The sequence below is a fragment of the Vigna unguiculata genome, chromosome 3, assembly GCF_004118075.2.
Source record: "Vigna unguiculata cultivar IT97K-499-35 chromosome 3, ASM411807v1, whole genome shotgun sequence".
Taxonomy (NCBI): domain Eukaryota; kingdom Viridiplantae; phylum Streptophyta; class Magnoliopsida; order Fabales; family Fabaceae; genus Vigna; species Vigna unguiculata.
In genome coordinates, this window is record NC_040281.1 from 40825588 (window position 1) to 40848422 (window position 22835).

Below are 22835 nucleotides of genomic sequence, written 5' to 3' on the forward strand. Positions count from 1 at the left end.
TGACTGAACTTGCATTCCATTTCCTTAACATATATTCCAGATTAATTATTTGCTCAGAAGCACCGAATCCATATAATGGACAATAATTAGTTTCACTAATCATGCTTCTTACTGCTAACACTAACTTTTGAAGTAACAGAGAAGGTATGACCATCATGTATTCACACCCTACCTACAATACACGTTTTTGGCCATAAAAAAACATGACAAATTAGGAATGAGTGATCATATGACATAAATAGATCCTAATACTACATACGATCACCTTCAATACAATTTGTGCCGAAAGCTATCCAAAAACAAGAACTTGCTCTTGCTACTTGGTTAGGTTATCTTCCTAAAAAAGGCATGCAGCAGGGAGCAAGATCCTAATGAACACCCTGCACAGCCTCCTTCTGACGACTTTGTTGAGTGTCATTAGTAACATGCTGATCATTCTGGCCAGACCTAACATCCTCGTTCCCAGGCGTAGCAACACCAGGTATCTCCCCAAGTCTCTCCTGCAGCAACATTATATCATATATATCAGATAGCAGACTAGGTCTGCATAAATTTTGATGGTTGCAAGAGTGGAATTGAAAATTAGAAAGTCATATTAGTCATTTAGGCCTTTTCCTCATCTTGAATCTGGGTCCAAATATGAGTGTCATCAATAGGTATATGGTATGGGCAACAGTGCTTACCAATCAGAATAATAGACAAAAAAAAAAAGAGGTATCAAAGCATTTTAAGATTTAAAAATCACCTTGAGGGAAGCATTCTCAGAAAGTAGCTGCTCGTACTCACTCCTGATCCTGCTTACTTCTGCTTGGAGAGTGGCATTTTCTTCTTTCAAAACGTCAGCACGCTGAGCTAGTTCATCGCATTCAGCCTGAGAACAGTACACACAAAAGGGTTTGAAATTTGACAATATGACCTACAACCCGAAATATGAAAAGAGTTGTATTCTCTGTCACCTGCTTCCGTAACCTGGATCTGCGTGCAGATTCTCTATTAGACTGCTTCCGCCTTTGTCTTTTAAGCTCTCTTTCGTCCTAAAAAGTTAACCAAAAAAGATAAAGATTAAAACAAAAGTTCAGAGAAGTGATACCCAATAATGTAACAACCTGTAGCCAAATTTGTGACTGAACACCATCTCTTGACCCAGCAGTAATCATCCCCCCAGCAACTGCAGTAGAAGAAACCTTTCCATGCAGTGCAGGAATGGCGGATGAAGTTGGCGTGCCCCAGTAATCCATTCCTATATTTAAATTAGTTGTGGGACCAGGAACTGCTCCGGGAGCACTTGCAGTAGATATAGGTATGGCAGGCATAGTTTGGTTAACAAGTGTCTGAGGTCTACTATGTACCCCGTTTTGAGGAGCCGAACTTCCATTTTGAGATGGTTCATCTGTAATATAGCAAAACAAGTGTTTCAGCCGTAACATGGATACGCTATTAATATACACAAAGCACACAAATCGAAAAAATTTCCAAACATAACCTTGTCATACCTTCAAAAGAGTCCTGCCTCTCCCCGGATTTCAATTGAGAATCCTACAAAACTCATTGAAATAAATACCAAGGATACTTACCAGGCAGTGGAAGCACAAAACAACAAAAAAGGGCAGCATCTACAATAGATTACGTTTCTAAAGATCAAGTGAAACCTTCTTAAGATGCTATAAAAGGAAGATCCTTATTTTTCAAAACATGAGCATGCTAACACTACGTATGAGTATGGGCAAAGCTTTTTAGGAACAAAGGTTTACCAGAAATAATCCTGACGCACATTTACCGGGAATAATAATAATAATATTATTAATATTTAAAGCTTTGGAACATACATCAATTCATATATCCTATTGATCAGTTCAATGGTAATTGCGTTTTATTTGAAAACCCTATTAATATATGAAGCTATTTCTTTTTTTGGGTTAGCATATGAAGTTAATCCACCACACAACAACTAATTGTGGCCCTTCTTAGTCTTCGGGGGAATCAAAAGGTTTTGGGTATGAGATACCAAATAAGCAGAGGAAGAACACTTGATTCCTGTATACAAGTCTTAAGAACAAGAAGATATTCATAATTGTGTTAAATACAGTAATATAAAACTTATCTGTCATACTATGTAATTATGAGAACATGTAATTAAGCATGGATTACAGGAAAAGATAAGTATTGCAGAGAATCAATTTGGCTTAATGTCAGGAAGGTCTACAGAAAAAATGAATTAACTTTTACAGGAGTTGATGGGAATTTACGAAAGCAAAACGAGAGACTAATGTTTATTAATTCTTTATGCTGTTTTGTAACAAAATTTTACTAAAACCATTCAACCTTTCTTATTTTTTCAATCATAAACTTGCTATTGTAATGCTTTTAACTGGTATTTTCTTGCACACCAAAGTTTTAAGAAGTTGAGTTTACACTCCTTGGACAGTTATTTATAGAATTATATCATGCCCACTGAGGCCAGAAAAGTAAAATGGTACAGAATTATATTTTGGTACTCTAGAAAGAGGTTTATCAATCCTTCAGATGTCATTTTTCTAAATAAGCATGCAAGAGTCAACACAGATCTAAGGCTGTCACTTCTTGGATAGATAAATATTGACAAGTGGCACAGAACTTACATTCTGGGAATTCTCACCACTTCCTTCACTAGTTCCGTCACTTGCACTATCACCACTGCAAATCCAAATTTTCATCAGTATAAGTATAAACAGTATGCAATTGCAATAGAAAACCAATTAAGAGACTTACATAAAGTGATAAACCATACATTGGATTGGAAACCCTACTCTACCAATATAATTTTTGCAGTAGACAAGAAAGATAAAGCCCCAGTATTAAATCTAAAAAATATTAATATTAGGAAGTGTCTGATCCAAAAAAAAAATCAGGAAGTTTATAGGCATGTTAAATATCAAATGTTCCTCTAGTCTTCTAAAAGAAAAAAACACAAAGAAATTCCATACAAAAGCTTTCAAGCAGTATTAAACACCTGCATACTGGTACAGCCAAAGAAAGTCAAGCCCAATTACTAGATTTATTTGAATGACCTAGAATGATGCAAAAGCATATCCACAACTAATATCAGTTCATGATTAATTACATATTAAGAAACAACAATTCGGCTGAACACTGGAAGGGATAACAAATAAGAAAAAAACTCGGACAATTCCAAATAGTAGCTGGATTTAGTTGTACGTGTGTCAGACACTTATTCATGTCAAACACTTCACAGACACTTCAAATAATCCTGGTTACATATTAAAATATTTTTACTTTATTTTTAAAAGAATTTAAACTAGTAAATACAAAAAAGATATCTATAAATAAATTGTAACATTTTATTATGACTACAATGACCCATGCTCCTTCATAAGAGTATCTCACTGGATTTAATGTGTTTTATGTTAAATTTATATTAGTTTCATATATTACAGATAATCCACGTTTTCTAAATTATGAAATTACTTTGATTCAAATAACAGAGGCCTTAATTAACAACTACTGATGAATAACCGAATTTTACCTCTTGGAATGAATCCCATTAGCAGATTCTCCGTTTGTTTTACCAAGTTCATTATTTTTTCCTGTAATCCACATATTCAAACTACCCCCACTAGCACTTCCTTTTGATCTTTTGACTGGTAATTTTTCCTTCACCTCAGGAGGTTTAGCACCAACTTCAATGCTGCCTGGGTTATTTCCCTGCATGTCAATTTGTAGGTTACTTTTACTTGGATAAAGACAATTAGCGCACAGGAAGGAGTGAAGACAGGAAATGAAAAAAGAAAGACAAAGTGAGTGACAGGGAGAGCACAGCAAAAAAGAAAAATGGCAAAAGCAGAACACTAAAAGAACTCACCGAAGAATCTGCAATACCATTTGGAGAAGCCATGGCAAAAGGACTGAAAGGATAAGAGCCCTAATGAAATTGGTAGAAACATGCGAATATTGGTTAATGAATTCTAAATTATGATGACTAATTACAATATAATCTCCACAAGAAAGCACAATATACAAATAATACCGGAGGAATGGATGGATGGGCATAAATGCCACCATGGGGATACATTGCTACATAGGGATGTGGTGGGGTGCCATAGGGAGGCATAACATGCTGCAAGTAAATAGACCATCAATAAACCAATGGAAACATGATGGAAAATTCAAAGCATTCAACAATATATGACTAAATATAAATTTTTCATGTTGCACAATAGATTCAATTTGAATATTATTTTGGATAAACATGTACAGTTCCCTGGTGTAATAAAACTAACTACATATCATATTCCTGAGACATGCAAGGAATTGGCATCATTACTAACTCACCATAGATTAAGCCATTATGAGAACCAAGTGTAAATAATAACAACCAAATATATCAAATTAAAAAATGAACTTGTTACACCCATTTCAGTTTAACGATGATAATATCTTGTCAAGGAGAAGCAACAACAATATCTATATTTGCAATTGGGCTAGAGGCAGAGCAGTTAAAATATTGATAATAGCATAAGCAAACAATAACGTTTACAACATCGAAGGATTGGTAACATTAAGTTTTGACGATCCCTTCAGATTTCTAAAGCCAAACTCAAAGGACACAGTATTCTAAATTATTGTAGCAATGAGATAGAACAATCATTATGTATGTCATGAATACCTGGACACCCCACATAAATGGGTGGGCTTGGGGACTTGATGCCAAGAAACTGTGTGGAGGTATGGGAGAATATGTCTGTACCATTAAGGAATTGAGGGTCAAAATCCAAGCTTGACAAAAATAAAGCACAATGCAAATTAAGGCTTTGTCATTGAAAACCTGAAAGTTAGACCAGTCAGGATTAATAGTCGCCATGCCAGTTGTTGGAGACTGCTCCTGGAAAAGACAATAAAATATTTCTGTCACCATTTAAACTCTTAACTGTCAATATAGACAAAACAAAAGATCCCTGATAGACCTGTGACGTAGCTGGAGGTGTCTTAGACTCCTTCTCCTTAGGGGTTTTGTCCATGTCACTACTACCCATGCTTTTATATAGGAATCTTCCAATAATTTACACTATACCATTCTGCACCAAGAACAAAACTTATATCACAAGGCAGCCAAACGGACACAGAAACCACTCTCCTGCGGAAACCAACAACTAGTTCCATAAAAGAAAAGTTATGCCAGGGAGACAAAACACTTCATCAACCCGTTTATGGGTTAAACTATTCTACAAAATTCTAGTATTACACACTTCATCTAATTGGTTATATTGAAAGAAAATCAACTAATGCAATTCCCCTTTGCATAATCCACAATCCATGTTATTTTTCTTAAATTTCTCTCCTGTATTTCCCCCAAACCAACATAGCACTGATAGGTCATGTTCATCAGTGTCCTAACAATACAGCGTTACCACATTAGTCCCCACCTAAATTGACTCAGCAAAAATAACCAAATACTTCAATTTTTTCACGAAATAAAATACATACGGTGAAATTCATAAAACCCACCAATCCAGCGCCATGAACAATTAAAATTGTGGAGGAAGAGAGCTATGAACAACAAATTACAGCTGAGAAAGAAAAGCAATTCACAAAACTAAAGCACAAGAAATATAGTGAAGACCTTATATACATGATGGCCATTGAAAAAATACTTGGGGCGGAATTGGTTCTGCAAACGATGAAGAAGGCGATTTTGTGGGAAGAATTGAAGAATGAGGAAGAATTAGGGTTGGTTTGGTTTGGGTTTAGGTGGAGGTTTGATAGCGGGTGGCGGTGTGTTGTTGACGGTGAGAAAGCAATGCACAGGTCGTACGGTGTCGCTGTCCCGTGGCAGAGATTTCGTTAATGCTTCGATTTCGGAAAGAACCAAAATGGAATACCCGTTTACTCCTCCGGCGTGCTGTGCTCCTAATTTTTAATATATCATATATTTATTCTTATCTAAAATTGTAATACATTGTATGCACCTAAAATCTGTTTTTATTTTATATATATATATATATATATATATATATATATATATATTTATTTATTTTTTAAGATAAATAATATTCAAATTCATATAAGTTTTAATCGAATAAAAAAATGTATATTATGTATATTAATTTAAAAATTCTTCAAGAAAATTCATCTTGCTTGCGTTTGGTACTTGATCATTTCACACTTGTTGAATTCAAAAGAAAAACATTAACCAAATGCAATTTGTATATGTGTAGATAAATTAGTTTATGGTTTATTTCCTAATTATTTTCACCATATAAGTCATCCCTAAATTATTATTAAATAAAAACAATAGAAATTTAATCACCGACATAAAATGCAAAAATGTGATTTGAACAACACTATAATATAAATAAATAGATAGCAGAAGGTGAGAGCAACCACTTTGTTTTCTTTATTTTGAAAACAAAATAAAGTTGTTATTAACCCATCACTTCAGTTTTTTTTTTTTTTAAATGAAAAACAAATCTCGTGAAAACATTTATTTGAGAATCATAAATATGTAGGTACAAACTCACTTATGAAATCAAATTCACTATAGAAAAAAAAAATCAGACCTCTGACTCGAATTAATAATAATTTTCTGAGTTAGATTACTAATCAAACAAATACAAATGGGGTCAGTTTGACTCTTGCAATTTAATAATTTTATTATGTCTTCCTAAAAAATGAAAGGATTTTTAACTTCCTCTGATTATTTTTTTTTTCCCTTTATGTTATGCAACTCTCTTTGTTTTATTCTGTTATCTTTGATTAAATTCAACTCTACAATTCTTAAGTTCCAGTGATATGATATCGCAAATTATGGAAACTTTTATAAAAGTATAGTTGAACGTTGACTTTGTTAATAATTGGTTGTTAATTCTGAAAGATTCAGGATATTCAATAATTCAATAATACGTTACAATTTAATCTCTCAATTTGATGAATTCCTGTAACTCAACAGAATTTGCTCTATTTTATGATGAGGGCTTTTTAATTTTTTGTTTTTTAGATACTAAGTTATATATATTTCATAAATTTATAAATTGTCCTTAACTTTGGTTTTTCAAATGTTCCAAAATCTAAAATATTATGAACTTAATCGTTGAAATCTTATAGATTTAGTATATTTTTTTCACTATTAAGTTGTTATTGAAGTTACAAGCCAATGAAAGAAAGATGAACTTGCCTCTGAATGGAGTTGTTAAAATAGGTTTGTGAAAACATAATTACTTGAGAAGTCCTTAGAATTGGTTAGACTATATAAAAAACTGTGACCTAAATTGGAGGGTACCATTTTCTCCCTATCTATTTAGCCTGCTAGTTAAATAGATTAAAATCATGTTAACTATCAAACTTATGAATTAGACTATTTTTTAAATTATAAATAATATTAATTTTTTAAAACATTCACACGCGCATATATATATATATATATATATATATATATATATATATATATATATATATATATATATATATATATATATATATATATATAAATTATTATTTTAAATTAAACTTAATTTAATTAATATGATTTAATTTAATGATATAATAATATTTAATATAAAATTTATAATGTTGTAAATTTTAATATATTTAATAAGAATATGAATCTTAATATAAAAATTAAATTTAATGGAAAGGAACAAAATTGATTTATGTTAAAAAAATTGAAAAAAAAATTGAAAAAAAATAATAAATATAGAAATCAAATTGAATATAAAATATTCAACAAAATTGACAAAATTTAAAATTTATTTGAGTATAAAAATAAAATTATGACGTATTTTATAAAACTTGTGAAAATTAAGACAAAAAATATTTTATATAAAAAAAACACTAAACTATGTACACAATAGAAATTGGATGAAAAAATAAGTCACACAGACGAGTAATTAAATTAGGTATTAGTGTTTTTTTTCGGCTGCTCATATTTTTTTCATGTAACTTTTATCATATTTATGATAATTTCTATTGGTATACGGATTTTGTTATTTTTATACAAGTGAATTTAATATATCATGCTTCATATCTCAATAAAATAAAAAATAGTTTAAAATTATGTCCAGCATTTAAAAAATGATAATTAATTTAAAACAATCAAATAGATCCAAATTATAAAAAAATCAAAATAAAAACAAAAGAGAAAAATAAAAAAATATATAAAAATATATAATTTAATAGTTTAAAGGTGTGAAACCCTTTTATTTTACAATTTACTTCGGCAAAATCAAAGTTAGTTTTAGTTCTCAACCACAAAAGGAGTTCTTCATTTTCCATTCTCTCCCTTCTTTCCACTCTCAAGCAACTTATTTTTTTTACTTTTCATTTGAATTTTCATCATTTCTGGAAACAGAGCCCAGATTTGGGATCACCACAGAGTCCTCTTCAAATCCAATTGAATGTTTCCTTCCTCCGCGTAAGTTATAAATCAAACTTCCATCTCCTTTCCTGTTATGTGGATTATACTTCCTTTTAGATCATCAATGTGTTCTTGTGTTTTGGTTTCTTAAGTTAAATTGGGGTTTTGGTGCTCAAAATTCCTTAGAGTTTTCTTCTCATAAATTTTGGTATACCTTTAAGGTCAGAAAAGTTAGGTTTTTTGAAAATTTTGAAATGAAATAAATTGCTTATCTTGGTCATTAATTGTGTCTTAATATATTGAATTGATGAATGTATTGAATTTGAGTAGTTTGTGTTTTTGTTGGTTTTGCATGCTAAGAAAATGGTGAAAATTTGTCATTCTACATTAAGCAAGAAAAATCTAAATTAAGCGAAAATAGCCAGAAAAAGTTTTAGCTTCAGCGATGATAATTTTTAAACGAGTCCTCTCACTTAAATGAGAATTTCTAACTTAAGTGAGAAAATCACGGAAACTCTTTTTGTTTCTGTTTAATTTTTAGCTTAAGTGAGATTTTTTAATTTTTAGTTTAAGCGAGAGTCCTTCGCTTAAGCGAGAATATCTAGCTCAACTGATACTCCTGTCACTTAAGTGAAAATGCGGCAGAATTTTAAATTTCTTATTTTTAACCTCTGATCGTCCGAGTTGAGTTTAAAAACATGATGTATGAGATGTGGTATTTTGAGACCTGACTTGATGTCTTTAGCATGGGATATGGGTTATTTTGAGATCATATGTGAAAGATGTGGGAATTTCATGAAAAAAAAATTGGTGGTAATATAGTGTATGTAGTGATTTATGGATTTAAGGAAGGTTACATCCTGACACTCTAATGATCAATCATACTCACATAGGATAGAATGATTCATGTCCTGAGATTAACAGGAAGTCCTAGTCTAAGGCACGATAATAACCTTAGATGATCATGGATTAACCTTGTGTGTGGCAGGGTGAAACCCATTGGCAATGGCTCTACACAACCATAGAGACCACCACAAGTGCAAGTTCTTAGTGAATCTGATTTCATTAAATGTATGAATGTATCTGAATAATTGAGTTAGTATGTCTTCTGTTTTTGTATGTTTGGTAATTAAAGTGGCTTGATTATTATTTTGCTCATTTTATTTTCACTGGCTTACTCTTCTCTTTGTGCTTATGTTTTCTTGTTTGTCTTTTATTTTTAAATGATCACCAAAATTGATGTGATCAAATAAGAAGAGCTTGTTGATCCTGATCAGATGGAGGGTGACACTGCTATTTAGAGTGGATGCTATAAATAAACTCCTTTCTTTTAGCATTCTTTGGAAAACTCTTTTCTTATGTTCTTCCTTGGATTATTTTGTGTCCTTGGATAGCATGTATATCTTGGATGAATGTAATAATTATTCTAATATTTTCTCTTTTTTTCAATTATATTATATTGTGATGTTTTATTTAATAATATTTTTCTATTAAATGAAACCTAACAAAAGGTGAGTAATAGGATAATAGATTCAAATAAATTAATGGGCTAAATAAATTATTTAAAAAGTGTCTTCAAATTAATTTACTGATAAGTGATAGATTTTTTTCAATCTTCTATAAGTTATTAAGGAGAAACTCAACTAAAATACATCTAAACTTTTATTATTTTTATTCAAATGAATGCAAAACAAGAATCATCTCCCAAATAATAAAAATGTAGATTTAATTATATTAAAACACATTTGACCGAAAGTGAGAGGATTAAGCGAAGTTTAAGTCTATTTTCTTTTAAATCCACTTAAATTTAATTGGATTGAGTTTTTTTATTTTATTTAACAAATTAACTCAATTATAATTTAGTTGGATTAAGTGATCAAGTTGAACAATTTAAAAAAAAATTGTTATTTGTATGAAACACATCTTGCAATAAACATTTCAATATTTTTAATAATTATAAAACAATGATAACATTATATGTATATAAATAATAGTTATAACAATTAATAAATAAATAAGTTCATTAAATTTGAAATTCCGTAACTAATTTTAATTGAATACGATACGACAAATAGAATCTAACCCAGTTGATTCGGGTGGGTTGACTTGACGGTTTGTTTGAAACCGCCCCAAACACATAAAGAGATTGTGTGTAAATGTTTGATTCAATTCAGAAATCACCCAATAACCGTAACAGTTGGAAGCTGTTGGAAGAGACGAAAACCATTGCCATGACTACCTCGCTGTGTACACCCACCTACAGTCTCAATCTCAATTTCTACACTGCACATTCCCACAAATTAAACGCAAAGTCCTCTGTTCATTATGGGCGTCGTTTTGGCACCGCTACCAGAATCTGTTGCGCCTCTAATAATCTCAACGATGACAACTATAATAAACAGCAACGACCTCAATCCGAAGCTATTCAAGTTTACAGTCGAATCGAGAGGTTCTTTCCGTTTACCTTAAAATTAGCTTTTGTGTTTTTCTCTGCATGCTTATTGATGGAAGAGATTCAATCTGAATTTTGTTATGATACCTTAGATTCAGTGTTATATACTCATCAGGGATTAATTTTTAAGGTTAAACATATTTTATTTAATAACGAAGTCCCAATTTGGTTTCTGTTATTGAAGTATTATAAAATCAGTCTCCCTAGAAGATGCAAAATGTTATAGATTTGGTCTATGTCGATTTGATTACCCTGGTATGTTTTTAATTTAGTCTGTAAAAGATGGATTTAAAATAGGTTATATATATATATATATATATATATATATATATATATATATATATATATATATATATATATATATATATATATATATAACAATGACCAAATTAAGAACATGCAAGGGAGTGATGATGACAATTGATAACTTTTTACATGACTGATTTAATAAGCTTTTACATGCAGGTATTAAAGAGACTAAATCATATATGTCTAACCAATTTTTAATTTATGTTTTGCACAGAAAGAAAAATCTAAGAAATGTTTGTTTTTGAGAAATGCTGTGTTTTTAATCTTCACAGTGAAAAGGCTTAATAGGTTTTTCGGTCATGATATTTGAGGAGTCTATTCAATGTTATTCCTCAATTTTTTTGTCCGCAATTCAATCTCCATCTTATTTTTAAAGGAGTCAAAGTGGTTCTTTCTGCTAAATTCGTGTTAGCACGGTGATTACGTGTGAGTGATTCTAGACTTCTCCATGTCTTCATTCTCTTTTTATCCAATCTGGACTCTGTTTCTAATATGGAGGCGGACATAAAATTAATTCACTGTTTCCTGTAGAAATATTTTGGAAAATTGGAAATAAGTGAAAATTGATATTTCTGTAATTAAAAGTGAAAGCAAAAGATTAAACCAGTAACTTTTTTTCTCAAATTAAGGGTTTACTCTTCTTTTTTTCACTTTTAGTTTTTAAAAATGCCAGATATTTTTTCAATCTTCAAATATCTGTGCTGAATACAGTCATTTTATGCAAAAACTGAAGTAAACAGCCCAAGATATCCTTAAACTGTCAATTTAGGTATCAAAAACTGCAGTTTGTAATCATACTACAACTCATGCGTTTATTTTCTTTCTTAGCAGATTACTTACAGATTCTGTTAGACAATCACAGGATGGCTGGTGGGGTTCCGGAGACTGGAGTGAAGTTGAGGTATATACTCTATTGGATGATAATGGCGCGTTTTTTCAAATTCTTCATCATACAGGCAGATTGTCATTCTGTAGTATGTTTGGTATTATCTAAAGTTATTTTGAACAAGGCTATATCCTTTTCTGAGTGATTTTATAAAGATGATTCTTTATTTATCTATCGAGAAGAAGCTGCTGAATGCAATTAATATATATGGGAGGAATCTGAGTTCTTAAAACACGTTTCTAGAATAGTCAAGCAGTTTGTATTCTACAATCACCTCTGAACGTGCGTTTATAGCTCGAAGCTTTTCTGAAATACCAAAAGCAGCAATGTGGTTTTTTCTTCACTGATGCACATTGGAAAGAACAGTTACACCGTCCTTTGTTCTGGAGTCTTTCTCAGTCTACTTTGTCATACTCATTTTATAATTTCAGGGAGCTTGGATTCTTAAACCAAAAAGCTCCAGACCCAATTTCGTAGTACATTTTATTGGAGGTATATTTGTTGGAGCTGCCCCTCAGCTTACCTACCGATGGTTTCTTGAGCGTCTATCGGAAAAGTAAGTCCCTCTGTTCTGTTCCCAAAATCCTGAGTTACATTCTTGTCCCAGAATTTGTTTATGTTAATGTAGATCCTTTTGGTTGTTTTGTTCTAAATCCCTGACAAACTCTTATTAGTTCAATGAAATATACTACATCTCTGGATCATTTTGAGACTCATAAATGTATGATCTGCCGATGGAAAAAACTAATCGTAAAACCCTTTCTGTTGCTAGGGGTATATTGATTATAGCAACCCCGTACGCTAGTGGGTTTGATCACTTCCTCATTGCAGATGAAGTACAGTTCAAATTTGATAGGTGTTATCGCGCACTGCAAGAAACAGTAAGTTTCAACTTGTGATCTAAGGGCTTGTTTCTTTCTGTTTTCAATTTTCTTTTTTAAATGAAAATGTTAAATGATACTCATTTACTCAGATCGAAGACCTTCCTATTTTTGGTGTTGGTCATTCTTTGGGATCAGTGGTCCATCTTCTGATTGGTATTTTAAAATTCTTCTCCTAAACTTGATTGTACGGATTAAATTGATTTGATTAGTAGATAATCAATAAATTAATTATTTTATCAGGATCAAGATATGCAGTGCAAAGATCTGGAAATGTTCTCATGGCATTCAATAACAAGGTATGCCATCCAGAAAGTAAATTATATATAATCTACCTCAGCTGAGGAGATATTTTCTCAATATTTCCCTCTGTATGAATTCTCTGTAGTTGATGATGATTGACTAAATTTTACTTCACCTTTGCAGGAAGCAAGTTCAGCTGTTCCTTTGTTCTCTCCGGTGCTTGTCCCAATGGCACAAACCCTTGGTCCACTTCTATCAGATATTTTTTCTTCACCAACTCTACGAGTTGGGGTCAGTATTGCTTTATAATCTTACTTCGAAATGGAGGGAAACATTTGTTAATATTTTCTAGTAGAAATATCAACATCCTCAGTTGTGGTATGTGAAATAAAATTTGGTTCCTTTCCAAATTATTGCATATTATTACAACAACTTTCTCTTAGGATTGTTGAAAAAAGAATTGGTAAGACAGTTTTGTCCAATATAGACAAATTCTAACTTCTATCACTATCTGGTCTGTTTTTTTCGTTGTATAATTGGTTAGACTTAATAGGCATATAGAAAAGCTTATTATTTAGACTCAGAAGTGGCTTATTACCTTCCTGTAGAAATTTCATAGTTTAGCTTATGAATAAGCTGCTTTCATTTAATAATTGTTTATCGAATAAGTGTTTTACTAATTTGTTCACCCAAATAATGTCTTTTTAGTCAAACTCTTAGGCACCCTCTCAAGATGTTCTTAGTTTATGTAAAAGAAAAATCAGCAACTTCAAATAGAAAAGTACTTTTTAAGAAATTAAATACTTATTTCTTGCCATGAAACATTATTGCATCTCTCACATTTGCTTTTTCTCACAAAATTCTTTTGAAAGCGAAATGTGGGAATTTGGGAAATCCAACTGAAGAGAGTTTCATCAATGAATTAAACGTTGAACTTTCGGATATCTAAAGGGAGGCTGTTGGTATATGATATTAATAGCTAAGGGAGTCAAGTGCCCCGTATGAGACCAAGTCCCGAGAGAGCTTTCTGTAATTTCCCTTAAGTGCAACTTCTGCATGGCAGTGATTGCATAGTGGAATTTAATTGAACTATACCTTTAGGATTTTGCTTCAATGCTCCCTGTTTTTCTGCATTCCTTGCTCTGCTCTGATACTCATTGCTGTTATATCTAGCATGGAAGACTTTGTTGGATAGATTTTATTGTTTTCAAGCACCAAAAGTACTCCTTTGCACGGTATTCGTTTTACTTTTAGGATGACTAATCTTAGATAATTGCAGGCAGAGATGACTTTGAAACAACTGGAAAACGTTAGCCCACCCATTATGAAGCAAGTTCTTCCTTTAGTTGAGCAGCTCCCTCCTTTGTACATGGATTTGGTTAAGGGAAGAGAAGAATTTTCTCCAAAGCCTGAGGAGACACGTCGACTTGTATGTGACATCTCATATTTCTAATATTTTCAGCAACGAGTATATATATTTTTGTTTACAATAGAGTTAGAATTATAATATTCCGCTTGCGTAATATTATTTCTAATTAATATTAATATTGCAACCATTTTCTTAACTGCATCAAATTCTTAGGTTGCAGAATTTATAGATCGTATTCATTTCATGGTTTAGGTAGTCACACTTTAAAAGACAAATTTAACTGAATGCCATTTTAGGGTGTAGGTTCTTTATATTTATTGCACAATCCTACAGGCTAAAGTTATTCTCATATTGCATCTTATTTATGAAAAAAGGGGGAGGGGATGTTATATCATGCACATCGGAGATTGTACGAGGTATTGGCAAACAATTTGATTCTCATATAAAAATAATCATTCAATTCCAGTTCAATTTTATCACTGATAATAAGCGTGTAGCACACTAAAATCAGGGTCTAGAATCAAAACCTGTTTATTGACATTCCTGTAATTTCTCAATGCAGCAACTTTTCATTCTAAATTTTGTTTGAGTTTCTTCTTAGTTTGCATTTCATTTCCTCATCAAATGCTTTCCAATTTCTCAGATAAAATCATACTATGGCATATCCAGAAATCTGCTGATAAAATTCAAGGATGATTTAATTGATGAGACTTCAACTCTAGCTCAGGTGCTCAGTTCAGAATCAGCCATTAGCTCAGTGCTTGACATGTCAATACGCAAGCTGGCTGGAGATCACGGACTTCCATTACAACAGGTACTTCTAGAAAAAATAACTTCATTTCTCCCAAAGAGTTATTATCCATAAGTTGTATTATACACCTTGCAGGCCCTACCAGATGTTCCACCAGCAATGGCCGATGCAGTTAATCGTGGGAGTGAACTTTTGTCAAATCTTACAGTAGGAACTCCATGGGAGACAGTTGCCAAAGAAGTTGGGAACTCACTAGGCATGGATTCCAGAGTCCTACGTGCAGAAGTATCAAAGGACATGGATATGCTTGTGGATGTGATCGCATCCTGGATAGCCTCTAATGCAGGACCTAAACTTCTTAGGCCATAAGATCACCATTTTATCTACTTATAGCAAATGTAAACACAAGTGCTTTAGAAATATATAGTATAAAGTCGATAGGCACTGACATACATTACAACTAAGCAAATAAAACCTGGCAATTACCCTTTTCTGTAAAAATCATAACTTGCATATTTACAAAAACTGTTGTTTATACTGACGTTCAAAAGTAAATGATAAGTGTCCGTAAACTGTTTTTCTAATTTACAATGTTAAAATAAAGTATTGAAAAAAAAAAGAAAAAATAATGTTAAAAATGATAAATTTCACTGTGTATAATATATTAAAAGTTAAACAAAAATTATAATATCAAATTACATGTATTTATCTTATTTATATTAAATAAAAAATGTATTACTTGAATTATGTGAATAAAATTAATCTAATTATCTTAATTTAAAATATCTGTTATTGTTTTAATTATCTCAATTGGTATTTTTTAACATTAAATTAACTATAATTAATAGTAAAGACTAAACAAAAATAATAAACACATACACGACAGTTACGTATTAACTAAACTTGTTTCAACCTAACGATAATTATTTTGTAAGAACAAAAGACAAACTACTAATATGCATCCAAATTGATAACTTTTTACTATGCTCTTAACTTCCGTGTATAGAACATGACACGTATCTAATACGTTTATTTGAAAATAATAAAATATGATTTGTGATATATGCATATTAAAAAGTATACAATAATTCTTAAAATCATATTAAATATATGATTGTTAACGTGTAAATTTAAATTGAAGGATGGGTAATCTCTAAACAAAAGCTTGGAATGAAGGAAACAAGGATTCATGGCACAAAAAGTGGAATCTGACAACCGGTGACAAGGATTCATGGTTTTGCCCGGTTTTTCTAAATGAAATATTAACTCACTAAAATCAGCATCATTGGACTAACACGTGCTGGAACTGTGTGATAAACTTGCAACATTTCTTCCTAAACATTACATGCAATATAGCTATTGAGCACAAAAAGAATACACGACATTAGTTTACGTAAGACAAAAAAGGAACACAAGTTAATGATGTCTTCCTTTGAGAATGAAGAAGGACCAAAAAAAAAGGAAGAATAAATGATGTCTGACAAAAATATGTATACTACAGCATCTATTTGGGTTCAACTTTTGTTGAAAGTGTGTACCCTCCGCTGTAGTCAAAGGCACTATTACTACTGTCATTACCATTGTCTTTCTTGGTAAATGAAGCATCAATATAGGGATGCCTCATTCCACCCTTGGAAACACCAAAATCAGTGGCAGATGAGGATGCAGAAGTAGAGTTTGTGTTCATCCCATCATTCTGCAAAATGGTTTCAAGTGCTTTCACAACTTCACTCATTGTTGGACGATCTGCAGCTGATTCCTCTACACATTGCATTGCCAACTCTAAGAACCTCCCAAATCCTATGAGGTTCGGTGTGTTCCTCACCACTGGATCCATCAGTTCCCTCAAACCATAGTGTTCTTCATCCTTCTTATTCATCAGCGTGCGCACCTCGCGGACAATGTACTTCCCCTTCTCAATTGGTTGTCTTGAAGTTATTAGTTCAAGCATCACCACTCCAAAACTGTACACATCACTCTTCTCAGTGAGTTGTTGGGTCATGTAGTACTCAGGATCCAGATAACCCTGCACATGTTGAACCATTAAACTAAATAAAATTGGAACTTTTTGCATCAAGCATATTTGATTGTATAAAATGCACGGTTCTTAGCTTAAACAGGAACAAAGATCTAAGCCATAAAAGAAAATATACTTCATTGCTCACCAATGTCCCTTTAACCTGAGTGGAAACATGGCCTTTCTCGCTGTCTGATACAAGTTTGGACAAGCCAAAATCTGCAACCTTTGCTGTCAAATTTTCATCCAGCAAGATATTACTCGATTTCACATCCCTGTGGATTATGGGAGGGTTGGCAAGTTCGTGTAAGTATGCAAGTCCTCTGGCTGAACCAAGAGCAATGCGGAGTCTCCTCTTCCAGTCAAGATGAATATCAGATCTCCCTGCAATTCACATTGATTATTTAAGGTACTTTATTAATGCTTTTGTCTTAGTTATATAATAAGTTGCACAGAAACATGTGCACAACTTTGATATTTCTGTTCTATGAAAGGACTTTTTATACCAAAAATTCAATCCACTAAACTGAATGTTAATTTTGCTCTTCCTACAGATGATAAGCTTGGTACTTGAATGTTCCTATCATGCGAGTTACCTGACAAACTCTCTCTAAGTGTTCCATTGGGTATGAATTCGTAAACCAACATCTGTTCCCCTTGTTCGAAGCAGAACCCCACAAGGCCAACAAGATTCTTGTGGTGAACTCTTGAAAGCAACTCAATTTCAGTCTTGAACTCTAGGCCTCCTTGCATTGATCCTTGCTGAGCTCGTTTGATTGCAACTATTTTCCCATCAGGAAGAACACCTTTGTACACCTTTAGTCAATAAAAAAGGGAATAATTAAGCATTTACAAGAACTTAGAAACATGTGAAAGCATAAGAAGCAATACCTTGCCATAGCCTCCAGAGCCTATCTCATTGTTTTCAGAGAAATTGCTGGTGCACTTCTTGAGATCATCATAAGAGAACCATCTTGCTCCCTTTAACTGTGGTGCACCTCCACTATCCTTCCCAGTTGGTGCCCATGATGCTGGAAGAAATTAATGAAAGTGGATAAGCAAAGTTGATGATAGCTATCCAAGTTTGGAGGGTCTGTACACACTGATTTCTGATAACAAGAAAATGAATGCATTGAATAATTACCAAATGGTCTACTTAATCCAATGGCTCTCTCTGCACGCTTCTTCTGCAGAATCGCGTAAATAGCTAACCCTATGAGGCTCAGAACCAAAAATGTGCTGCCAATTGCTATCCCAATAATAACACCCTTGCTAAGAGAAGCTCCTCTGTGAGAACCTGAAGTAATTTACATTTAGTTGTAAATCACTGTCACCAGTTGAATATTGAAATATGAATTGTTTCTGAGTTACCTGAAAAGGGATAAGAAAATGCAAGGAAGTAATAGGGTCCAAACTCTTTTGGAGGCTTGTAAGTTTGATTACTTAATTCAAACCCAATTCTTTGAACTTCTGACCTATTAAAGTATTGCCCTGTTGGTGGAAAGAGTGCTAGTTGCACTTGAAGATAGTCATTACTATCAAAGAAGAGGTTTTGTAAAGAAACTGAGCCAGGAGTTAGACCCAGTTTCACCCATAGGCTCATTTCAAGTGAATGGAAAGTGTTTACATTGGACAGTTCTCTGAATGTGGGTGCTCTAAAGTACAACATTCCTTCATATGGATAAGCACATTCACAACTTTGGGGGCTGAGCTTTTGATCAGGAGAACAAGATTTGCCTCCACAATTAGCCAAGCTGGTGGAATAAGGTTGCTTAGCCTGCTGCTGAAGTTGGCAGTAATTTGTATTTGAAAGAGCACTGCTGCACACTGGATTTCCTATTAGACTGAGAAAAATGAGGAAGACATCAGAGAAGGAAAGGTCTTACAAATGAAAGAGCATCAAAGTCTTAAAAAGTATCTCCAAAATAAAGTATCAAACTTTCTCACATCAATGTATTTTTGTATTGTGAACTGAGGGTCACTGAGGAAATCTCATTTTGTTGCAAATCTACAAGCTGCAATTGGGGACAAATGTTTTCACCCATGTTCAATGTATCGTTCAATACATTGTTTCGTAGTTTCCTGTAAAAAAATGAAAATTATAATGATTGCCATTCTATTGTCTGTATAACTACTAATGATCAACATAGTAGTTAGGGACTTACACTTGCTGTATTTGAGGAATGCCAAAAAGTTTCGATGGAAGAGGACCTTGAAGGGACCCAAACTCCATAACACTTCATCACAGTGAAGGTTAAACGGTGAAAATTCTTTGTTAGATTATATATTATTACATAAGTTCAGGAAACAGGTAATAAGAGAAACTCTAATTTGTAATTAATAACTTACAGAGTGGTGAGTGATGGCAGATTTGTGAACCAAGTTGGAGCATCAGATGGATCAAAAGAGTTGTTACTAAGATCTCTGCACAAGGTTACAGATTGAACAATAATTATTAAGGAAAAAGAAAACTGAAACACCAATCCGTGAAAATTACTTACACATAGTTGAGGGTATCCATTCCAGTTAAGTCAGGTAGAGGACCTGTGAAATTGTTATGAGCTAAATTCCTGAAAGAGATCAAAACTGTATAAATCTCCATTAATGTTATTCTAAAATCCTTTTACATGTTCACATCTCAAACATAAGTACCCACAATTCATTGATGTTTGTAAGGTTGTTGAGATTTGATGGAACCTCTCCTGTCAGGAAATTCCTATCAAGCCGTCTGTCATAAATTAGAATACGGAAAAATATCAGAGAAAATTAAATCAAACAAAAGGAAAATTGGAAATTTGAAGGAAGGAATCACTTACAGAACCTCAACAGTCTTAACTTGTACCAATGTTGAAGGTATAGTCCCACTTAGATTATTCCCATCAAACAATCTATCACAAAGCAAAACAAAAGTTCAAAGGTTAATATCATAAACTAAGAAACAACAATGATGCCAAAATAAAAATGTCAACTTACATGTGTATGAGTATCATCTCAGAGCTGAAAAGCTTAGGGGGAATGGAACCTGAAAGCTGATTCTTATTGAAATGGCTGAAATTTAGAAATCATAACACTGAATCAGTACTCAATGTAGCCACTAGCACTCGACAAAAAGATGAAAGGTGTGCTATTTTGTACACATTACCCTTTGCTGCACTAGCTAAAAGAAGGTAATCACAAGTGTTAACTAAAAAAAAAAAACTTACAAGTGTTTAGCCTTTAAAAGAAGGTCTAATCCAGGGGACGTGGAGGTTGAAACTGGGATAGGACCTGTGAGCTGGTTGTCTGCCAAGTCTAACCAATAAATTTTGGAGAGTTTACCCAACGAAGGAGGTATTTTTCCAGTGAAGTTGTTTGAGTTTAACGCCCTGAAAAAGTCCATTGAGTTTCAAAATCACTTTTTTGTTGTGCATGTAAATGCTTTTCCAAGGTTATTATTCTTACAGGAAAGATAGCTCTGAAAGATTTCCTAGTTCATCTGGAATATTGCCACTGAAGCCGCAACCAGCCAAAATCCTGAAACAGGAAAGGAAGGCCTTAAGGAAATCACTACAAGTTACATGAAATAACACCGTGGAATTACATGGTTTCGTGAATCTTACAGGATATTTAGCTTGCTTAGTTCTCCTAATTCTGGAGAGAGAGGACCTGTTAAATCTCTATTAAAGGACAAATCCCTGCAGCAGTTAAATAATTCTCAATGTTAATCAGCACAAAACATGCTTTGCAAAACTGTTTCTCCTTTTCAATAACAAAAGTTAAGTCAAATGTTGAGAAAATCTGCTATGGTGATTGTGTGGTGCAACAGTTATCCTAGTCCATAGTTTCATTCCAAAGAGAAACAGAAAATCATACTTACAAGGATCTCAGTTCTGTAAGCTGACCAATATCTCCACTTAATTTCCCCTTCAGGCCCATTGTTGACAATCCTCTATAATCAAAGTGCAGACAGAAAAGTACTTTTCTTAAAATTACTACAAGAAGTGATGAAAAGGAAGACAAATCACAATACTAAAGAACACAAGGATCAATAACGTTTAATTGCTGGATTATTACAATGAAGTAACTCTTGATTTGTTGCAGGTTACTCCTTCCCATGGTGCTCCACATGGGTCATCTGATTTATCCCAGCTGGGCGGTGTATTTTGCCATACATCTTTTAATGATCTAAGTGCAACAACTGCATAAGATGCATAACCATTAAGCAAAGTGCAAGAAAGTAATCACTTATTCTATAAGGGTCTCTTTGATTTGCATCAGTTTTTCAGCCAGTGTGAGCTAACTTATATTAGGTTCAAATCAGATCATGAGAAACATGTAACTAATGAATATAAGATGATTCAAGTAACGAGAAAAGGGAACCATTACCGTCTTGAGTTTCAGTGTATGAAGAAATGACATGAATTTCAGCCCACAAGAGTCCCAGAAAAAGCAACACACGAAGGGTTGTCATGTTAAGAACAGTTTTCTGACTTTTGCACAAACCTTAATATGATGATGAGACAAAGATGTTTGGTTCAGGTAACACAAGGACAAACATTGCATGTAACATGTGGCAACATTAAGAAGCAGCAAAGAGAAATGTTGCAGGTTAAGGAAGAGGAAGAGGAGGGAGTCAAAAAAAAATAGCACCAAGCTTGTGAAGGAAAAAAGAAAGAAAAAGCTTAACTAAGCACTTTTCTACACCATTTTATTGATTTTCCTTGTCTTAGAAGCTAATCTATCCAATCCCAATGTTGGCACTACCTATAACATCATCATCATAGTCTTTCTTACTTTTTTCCCTCTCCAAACTCCAATTTTATCACAAACGAATTGCCTTCTTTCCCTTTCCTTCACTCCTCAACCAGTTGTGCCAAACCAATGGAATAATGCTTTTGGGTTTTGACTCTAAGGAGTTTCTCATCATTTTTTCTTTATTAATGACCAATACAAAAATATCTCTTGCAACATCTTATTGCTTCTTCTTCTTCTTCAGTTGATGTTACATCAACTTATTGACAGCAGTTGGGTTGGTGTGAGATGGTCCCACACCACTAAATTCTATAGATCTATATCCATGAATTGTAGCAAAAGTTCACCAACATTTATAATCTTAAACCATTTCCAATTTTATGTAATTTTATGTTCTTGTCTGTTAGAGTGTATTTCAATCTATGATCTATATTGTACGGTTCAATTTTATGGTCTTCCAATATCAAATAAGTTTAATATTTTAACCAAAAAATTACTCTGATCTTAATATTCTTATTATGGATGTTTAACTTAAGTTTATAAATATTATACTTAACTTGAAATATCTTCTATTACCGTCTTTTTTTGGTATCATTTAAACAATGTTATGAGTTTCAACGACTTTTAAAAACAACACCCTCGTGGAGTATGAATATCAACTTGGTGAAAAACGAGTTTAGTTTGCTAAGTGTGATACGTTTTAGTGACAATAAAGGGTCCAAGAAAAAAAATCAAACTATGTATATATTCAAGCACAGGGAATACTACTTCTTGGAAAATATTATTATTTTGATATGAATAGTGCTGGTAAATTATATAGTAAATAAAAAAATGTTAAAATAATCATTA

At 32.8% G+C, this 22835-nt stretch overlaps 3 protein-coding genes across 3 annotated transcripts; 1 reads left to right on the top strand and 2 right to left on the bottom strand.

The window, feature by feature from the left end:
* Positions 1-5913, bottom strand: LOC114178236 (bZIP transcription factor 16-like). The gene is made up of 13 exons (XM_028064033.1): positions 5618-5913; positions 4962-5072; positions 4823-4879; positions 4664-4738; positions 4025-4114; positions 3860-3919; positions 3524-3702; positions 2619-2673; positions 1494-1536; positions 1107-1390; positions 957-1034; positions 746-871; positions 1-500 (listed from the first exon to the last, which is right to left on the bottom strand). The coding sequence occupies exons 2-13, from the start codon at positions 5028-5030 to the stop codon at positions 369-371; spliced, it is 1248 nt and encodes a 415-aa protein (XP_027919834.1). The 5' UTR covers positions 5031-5072; positions 5618-5913; the 3' UTR covers positions 1-368.
* A 4575-nt stretch (positions 5914-10488) lies between these two features.
* On the top strand, positions 10489-15822 carry LOC114176064. Its single transcript, XM_028060969.1, has 10 exons — positions 10489-10796; positions 11940-12009; positions 12426-12550; positions 12767-12875; positions 12968-13031; positions 13119-13174; positions 13302-13409; positions 14398-14547; positions 15131-15301; positions 15374-15822. Exons 1-10 carry the CDS (start codon positions 10504-10506, stop codon positions 15605-15607), a joined length of 1380 nt encoding a protein of 459 aa, XP_027916770.1. The 5' UTR covers positions 10489-10503; the 3' UTR covers positions 15608-15822.
* Positions 15823-16428: 606 nt separating this feature from the next.
* On the bottom strand, positions 16429-22160 carry LOC114179698 (probable leucine-rich repeat receptor-like protein kinase At5g49770). Its single transcript, XM_028066112.1, has 19 exons — positions 21621-22160; positions 21309-21432; positions 21112-21183; positions 20855-20929; positions 20697-20768; positions 20459-20620; positions 20229-20303; positions 20072-20143; positions 19912-19983; positions 19757-19825; positions 19605-19679; positions 19421-19492; positions 19203-19337; positions 18627-19099; positions 18400-18552; positions 18147-18286; positions 17852-18071; positions 17404-17639; positions 16429-17264 (listed from the first exon to the last, which is right to left on the bottom strand). The coding sequence occupies exons 1-19, from the start codon at positions 21703-21705 to the stop codon at positions 16743-16745; spliced, it is 2904 nt and encodes a 967-aa protein (XP_027921913.1). The 5' UTR covers positions 21706-22160; the 3' UTR covers positions 16429-16742.
* Positions 22161-22835: the final 675 nt, after the last annotated feature.

What these genes read in the sequence shown, in the direction of transcription:
- LOC114179698 (XM_028066112.1), bottom strand. Translation starts at nt 21,705, where the DNA reads ATGACAACCCTTCGTGTGTTGCTTTTTCTGGGACTCTTGTGGGCTGAA. An exon ending in CTAAGCAAGCTAAATATCCT is followed by an intron (nt 20,769 to 20,854) that starts GTAAGATTCACG and finishes TTCCTGTTTCAG; the next exon opens with GATTTTGGCTGGTTGCGGCT. An exon ending in CTTTTAAAGGCTAAACACTT is followed by an intron (nt 20,304 to 20,458) that starts GTAAGTTTTTTT and finishes TCTAAATTTCAG; the next exon opens with CCATTTCAATAAGAATCAGC.
- LOC114178236 (XM_028064033.1), bottom strand. Translation starts at nt 5,030, where the DNA reads ATGGGTAGTAGTGACATGGACAAAACCCCTAAGGAGAAGGAGTCTAAG. An exon ending in CCCATCCATCCATTCCTCCG is followed by an intron (nt 3,920 to 4,024) that starts GTATTATTTGTA and finishes CAATTTCATTAG; the next exon opens with GGCTCTTATCCTTTCAGTCC. An exon ending in AATGGGATTCATTCCAAGAG is followed by an intron (nt 2,674 to 3,523) that starts GTAAAATTCGGT and finishes TTGGATTTGCAG; the next exon opens with TGGTGATAGTGCAAGTGACG.
- LOC114176064 (XM_028060969.1), top strand. Translation starts at nt 10,504, where the DNA reads ATGTTTGATTCAATTCAGAAATCACCCAATAACCGTAACAGTTGGAAG. An exon ending in AGTGGTCCATCTTCTGATTG is followed by an intron (nt 13,032 to 13,118) that starts GTATTTTAAAAT and finishes TTATTTTATCAG; the next exon opens with GATCAAGATATGCAGTGCAA. An exon ending in ACGGACTTCCATTACAACAG is followed by an intron (nt 15,302 to 15,373) that starts GTACTTCTAGAA and finishes TACACCTTGCAG; the next exon opens with GCCCTACCAGATGTTCCACC.